This window comes from Sus scrofa, chromosome 10 (assembly GCF_000003025.6).
Source record: "Sus scrofa isolate TJ Tabasco breed Duroc chromosome 10, Sscrofa11.1, whole genome shotgun sequence".
Lineage (NCBI taxonomy): Eukaryota > Metazoa > Chordata > Mammalia > Artiodactyla > Suidae > Sus > Sus scrofa.
The window spans coordinates 44225511-44232344 of record NC_010452.4 but is presented as its reverse complement, the minus strand read 5'-3'; the positions used below and the strand labels follow the sequence as shown (position 1 = coordinate 44232344).

General features: G+C 44.2%; 1 protein-coding gene across 1 annotated transcript in view; it reads right to left on the bottom strand.

The window, feature by feature from the left end:
• Positions 5611–6834, bottom strand: part of MRC1 (mannose receptor C-type 1) — a 118809-nt gene continuing 117585 nt past the window's right edge. Inside the window, 1 exon segment of the mRNA NM_001255969.1 lies at positions 5611–6550. Within this exon segment, the coding sequence (NP_001242898.1) occupies positions 6300–6550 (251 nt within the window). The 3' untranslated portion in view covers positions 5611–6299.

Here is a 6834-nt window from a genome sequence, read left to right as displayed (position 1 = left end):
TTGACACTTCAATAGCAGATGTGGTGGAAATGGAAATTCCACTGGTTGAAGAGAATGACATCAGAGCTGAAAAATGCATAAATCAGAGATATTGACGGCTACCCAAGTAGCATGTCTACTCGAGTCATTAAAACATGCTCTTTGTACTGAGAAGTCTTTTTTTTTTTTTTTTTGCTTTTCAGGGCCACCTGTGGCATATGTAAATTCCAAGGTTAGAGGTCAAATTGAAGCTGCAGTTGCCAGCCTACACCACAGCCACAGCAACGCCAGATCTGAGCTGCGACTGCAACGTACACCACAGCTCACGGCAACACCAGATCCTTAACCCACTGAGCGAGGCCAGGGATCAAACCCACGTCCTCAGGGTTGCTAGTTGGGTTCATTACCGCTGAGTCACGGTGGGAACTCCCTGTGCTGAGAAGTCTTTTTGTGAGTTCCATAGGTTTGATGACAGCCACCGACATCCCTCTAGTTGGCTGGTAACAGAAATGTTGGAGGAGGTGTGACTGTGGTTTTTTGCAACAAGAATACATTCTTTTGCTCTGCAGGCTCTTTTTCTTTCTTTCTTTTTTTTTTTTTTTTTTTTCCGGGTTTCATCTCAGCCTTTGTGATATTTGTTTGCAAAGATGCCCTCTCGGTTCAGGTATTCTCTTCCTTAGGAGGGAGAGAGTATGGTATAGGCAGTTCTTTGATACCCTGAGGCTGGCACGGTGGAGTACACTTGGTGGAAGACAGTCCCAAAGAACGAGGTAGCTTGGATTCTCTAAAGATCAGCTTCAGGAAAGGCTGCATGATGCTGCCTGGCCTCCCCAGACTTGTTCTCCCTGCTCCTCTCTGCCCACGTGAAAATGCAGAGGACAGAGATGTGGCCACTTTTCAAGGAAGAGAGAGGCTTTAAACAAGAACAAGGGGGAAGCTGGCTCGGTATGTTAAAAACCTGACATGGTGTCCATGAAGATATGGGTTCGATCCCTGGCCTAAGGATCTGGCATTGCTGTAACCAGCAGCACAGGTCACAGATGCGGCTCAGATCTGGCATTGCTACGGCTGTGAGGTAGGCTGGCAGCTGCAGCTCCGATTTGACTCTTGGCCTGGGAATTTACATACGCCACAGGTGTGGCCCTAAAAAGAAAAACAAACAAACAAACAAAACAACAATAACAAAAGAACAAGTAGGAAGCAAGACAAGCACAGTGAGTATATACTTCTTTTGGGGGGTTGGGGGGAGCTCAGAGGAAAGCTGTGGCTTTACCAGGTCCAGTTGGCCGAGGCCCCTGGGAGGTGGTGCCAGATTCTCTGCTGCTTGGCAGTGGAGTCCATGTCAGCTGCTCTGGCTAATGTCCCAAACTGGGTTGCCTTCCTTCCTGCTCAGCCAGTTTGGCCCCGGGTGTCCCCACTGGGTGGGGAGTGGCCTGTGGATAGTAAAACAGGAGGCCCAGTACCTGCTTTGTGATACATACACCACAGGTGCTGGGGAACAGCACAGGTGTATCTGGCCCATCCAGTTTGGGGGCAGGTGGCTCCCAGCACAGGTAGGGATCGGCAGGGGACAGATGATATGGGGACAGACTCCTAACAAAAGCAGGTAATCCATCTCTAGTTATAGCCTACTAACATGTGGCAGTAAAGGCACAGACGGAAGCCTGGAGGTCCAGGGAAAGCCAGGACTATTCCTGATGTGTTAGGAGACCCAAGATCAATAAAACAAAAGGTGAGAGACTGTGAGGTTTGGTCCATCTTGGAGCAGGTATTTCCTGGAAGGAGTCAAATCACCAGGTAAAAAAATGTCGCGTTCAGAGCAGAAGATTCCTAGATACTACCCACAGCTTTCCTTCTTCTGCAGTGGAAAGTTTAAATGCATTAAGAATTTTCAGAGTTCCCTGGTGGCCTTTCAGTTAAGGATCTGGCATTGTCACTGCAGTGGCTCAGGTTGATGTTGTGGCACAGGTTCAATCCCTGGCCTGAGAACGTCCATGTGTTGTGGGTGTGACTAAAAAGCAAAAAAGACTGTGCTCTTGGAATGAGTCTGAGGTCACGATAATCACTCTCAAGTGTCCAGAATGGTCTGATGCAGGAATGACAGCCTCACCACGTGACTAGTGAGAGGTCTCTGTACTTTGCCTCCAGGACTCAGCCTTGATGATATGTTGACCCGTTGGAAACTTTAAATCCTCCTCCTGCATCCCCACAAGTTCAAGCACCAGGGCTTCTGAGTTTAGGAATGAACCCCTAAAGTGGCACATGGCAGTCCGCAGAACACACGTCTGGACCAGCTGAAATTCACTTGAGTCCATGCCACTGTGCCTGGCGTTTGACAGGTCCTTCATGAGTTCCCCTGTGACCTATAGAGCCAAGAATTACTCTGATTTCCAGAAAATGGGAAAAATAAGAGACAGAATTCTCTTTGAAGGATGTATGCAATTTTTCTGTAAGAAGCGGACGAGGTTTCTTCTGCTCTCTCGTTTTACAAGAAAATAAAGCTGGACCACACAATTGCAATGGTCATGAGCATTAGAAGGTTTCCATTTCCTTCCTTCCCAGAAGATGAGCAAACTCTGACCCCAGGAGACCAGCATTTCCATGAGATGAGACAATAAAAAATTTTCTGTTATCACCAACAACGGGGGTGCGGGGTCGGGGGGAGAAGCGGTCCTTCTTACAAAGATCTAGGGTTCTGCCCAGGACCACGTGATGTCTGGCTTTTCCCCTCCTGAAAAGATGGAAAATATCCATCTTATATTTTAAGATCCGATAAGAGAGATAAAATGGTCAGCTCACACCTACTCAGTCATGGTGATTGTGAAGGATGTGAGAACTCTATAGCCTTGGGAGAATGTCTTAGTCCATGTAGCTTCTATAACAAAATACATGGTGACTTATAAGCCATGGAAATTTATTTCTCGTGGTCCTGGAGGCTGGGAAGTCCAAGGTCAGGTGCCAGCAGATTCCATGTCTGGTGAGATCCCGCTTCCTGGTTTACAGATGCATCTTCTCCCTGTGTCCTTATGTGATGGAAGGAGCAGGAAGCTCCTGGGTTTTTGCAGTAATCAATATATATGAAGTAATCCCATTAGCAGGTGCTCCGCCCTCATGATCTAATCACCTCCCAAAGACCTCACCTCCAAACACCATCACATTTGGGGTGAGGTCTCAACATATGAATTGGTGGGGTATACGAACATTCAATCAGCAGAGAGTACAAGAGAGTTCAGGAAAAGAAGAGGTGGATTTTAGCATCTGCAGCTCCTGATTCTTTCAGTTCCAAAGAATTGAAAAACTGCAGCTTTGGTTAACTGCCATACTGTTTGGTCACATAGTTACTTACGTATTTCTCCTCTTCCACCGTTTCTAATTTCTGTTTCTAATTTTCACCATTTTTCTTTAAAACAAGTTAATGTTTTAACAGAAGTGAAGCAAAGTTGGAATTATGCAACATGATTCTAATTTTTTAATTCTCTCTTGCATCTTGAGAGAAAAAAATATATATACACACACACATATGTCATATGTGAAGGGACTTCTTTTTTCTCTTTCCTTTTTTAATTTTTTTTTTAAGCCATGCCAGCAGCATGCAAATATGTCCCTGGCCAGGGATCAAACCAGAGCCACAGCAATGACCCAAGCCACAGCAGTGACAATGCCAGATCCTAATGGGCTGAGCTACTAGAGAACTCCTGTGAAGGGATTACTTTAGGATAATTAAACACACAGCCGTTGTTTCCACTGGAACTTCTTCTAGTGAAATATGCTTTGTTCTTACCAGGAAAAGAAAAGCAATCTGTTTTCTACGGTCTGAGGTGGGAGAGGGCGCTCTCGGTTCTCAGCAAGCTTTCCCACAACTGCCCACCTCTTGTGTCTTCTTTCTTTCTACACGTCACATATCTAAGTTGGGGTACTGGAAACTCTGTCTATTTTCTTTTTCTTTTTATGGCTGCACCTGTGGCATATGGAAGTTCCCAAGCTAGGGGTAGAATTGGAGCTGCAGCTGCAGGCCTATGCCACCGCCACAGCCACAGCCTCACCAGATCCGAGCTGCATCTGCAGACTTCACTGCAGTTTGCGGCACCACCACCAGATCCTTAGCCCACTGAGCAAGGCCAGAGATCAAACCCACACCCTCACAGACACTACGTTAGGCTCTTAACCTGCTGGGCCACCATGGGAACTCCTAAACTCCATCTTACCTACTACTCAACATGCTGCTTCTTAGTCTTTTTCAAATTACAGACGTTCTTAAAAATATGGCTATTTCTTTCCTGGGGTGGGGGGGAAGGCATAAAGACAAAAAGGCATAAAGGTGCATTTTGCATGCACTTTGCGGGAGGCCTTCACAGAACTCTTCATGTCATCTAAGGAGTCCTGTTTAGGGACCTCAGTTAAGGACCTTCTGCCCAGGAGTAACCTCCTGGGAAAGGTAAGGATGAACTGAGAACATGGTCCCTGTCTGAGATGTGACATCACGAATATTTCACAATGTAAGGAAAGCTTTATCTGGAGTTCTCATTGTGGCTCAGCAGGTTAAGAATCTGACATAGCCTCCGTGAGGATAAGGATTCGGTCCCTGGCCTCGCTCAGTGGGTTAAGGATCTGGTGTTGCCTCAAGCTGCAGCACAGGTCAGATGCAGCTCAGATCCGTTGTTGCCAAGGCGATGGCATAGACCTCAGCTGCAACTCCAGTTCAGCCCCTACCCCAGAACTTCCATATGCTGCAGGTACAGCCCCCCCAAAAAAAATAAGAGAAAGAAGAAAGAAAGAAAAAAAGAAAGAAAGAAAGAAAGAAAGAAAGAAAGAAAGAAAGAAAGAAAGAAAGAAAGAAGGAAGGAAGGAAGGAAGGAAGGAAGGAAGGAAGGAAAGAAAGAAAGAAAGAAAAGAAAAGAAAAGAAAAGAAAAATCAAGCTTTATCTAAAGCAAAACTTTTTAAGCAAAAAGGAATTGTTAAAGTGAGGAAAAAATATTTAGGAGTTCTCCCGTGGTGCAGTAGGTTAAGGAACTGGTGTTGTCACTGCACTGGCTCTGGTCACTGCTGTGCCTCTGGTTCAATCCCTGGCCTGGGAATTTTCACATGTAATGGGCATGGCCAAAAAAAAAAAAAAAAAAAAAAAAAAAAAAAAAAAAAAAAAAGCACAAGTGAGGAAAAGATATTTAGAGACCTAATTCCCAGTAACAGTGACTGTCTGTTGAATTCTGACCTAAGTCAGTGTAACAGAGAAAAGAGCCACAGGAATTGGGCAAGTCATGATGGTTAAAAAAAAAAAATTTTTCATTTACATGTAGTATTTTAGCAATCCCTTTTCCAGATAGATGAAGACTTTCATTCAAAGAATTCCTCTATTGGGAGTTCCCGTTGTGGCGCAGCAGAAATGAATCTGACTAGGAACCATGAGGTTGCGGGTTCCATCCCTGGCCTTTCTTAGTGAGTTGAGGGTCCGACATTGCCGTAAGCTGTGGTGTAGATCACAGACGCAGCTTGCTGTGGCTGTGGTGTAGGCCAGCAGCTCCAGCTCCAGCTGGACCCCTAGCCTGGGATCCTCCACATGCCGCGGCTGCAGCCCTAAAACACAAAAGACAAAAATAAGAAAAGAAAATGTACACTTACCAAGACCACCAAAATACACATCTGTTAAAAATAGACCTTGTCTTTGATGTTTATTTCACATTATCTAAGTACATCCAGTTACGCAAATTTACATTTTTATTTCACATCTTTGCATTTCCGATATACATAAAACAGGACAAAGGACACATCTGCAATATTCAGCCTGGAAAATCCTGCCTGGGGCAAACAAGATTCTAGGCTGCCTTATTCTCTCTGCCATGTACAAATACAATCCTAAATGACAATTGGAGTAAAAAAATCAAGATTGGTAAAAGACACAAAAAAAAAAGACTAAGTGTTGGTGTCACCTGAGGTTACTTGTATTTGAGTTTTAAAATGGTCTTGTCATTATTGAATAACCTTTCAGTGGGTTACATCTCTTTGGGTACCCCTTACACAATGTCAGGAAGCTGAGGGTGGTTGGCCTTATCATCTGTATGCCTCTGATATCAGCTAGACATCAATGCTGTATATTCACCTAAGATATTTTTTAACATAATAGTCAATACTCTTATCCCTCTTTTGTGAAAATATCTTGCCAGGCTAGAAAAGGAGCAATTATTTCTTCAATTAGGCAAAGAAAAAGGACAGACCAGTATAATACAGTACTAAGTTTAAAGGAAAGAATCACATTGAATGAAAGACCTTAACATCTCAGTGAGCATCTTATGAAATTCAAATATGCCTAAATCACACCATGATGCTAGATGACCACATGTTCGTTCTGTTCAATGTTGCCTATGAGATCTTTCGTGTCACTAGCTCCTGGAGTTGAGGCACTGTTAAAATAGAGAGTGTTTTCAAAATTTTCCTCTTGTGGTAAGTGGACACGCCTTTTCTTGTAAAAGAAATACGCAGCAAAGCCAGCACCCGTTAGAATCAGGAGAACAACGATGACAACGACTCCGGCCGAGTTGGAAGAGGGCTTGGAAGTGACCATCTTCCTTGGATCAGCTATAAAGAAACAAATGTTTAGGAAAGGGGAGGCGGGAGGCAGAGGAGAAGGCTCTGGAGACTACAATTTTCTTCTCTGAAAAACCAAAATGCATGAATATTCTTTCCAATGACGTTCACCCCATGGAAATGCCGGACAAGAAAACAGGAGTCCATGTGACACAGAAGATGCTAATGTTATGTTGCAAGAATACTCCATGTATCTGTAGAGCACAGAGCTCCTTAATCAATGTTTTTAAATATCTATACCTGTTTCAAAATAACTGAAGGGGACTTCCTGTTGT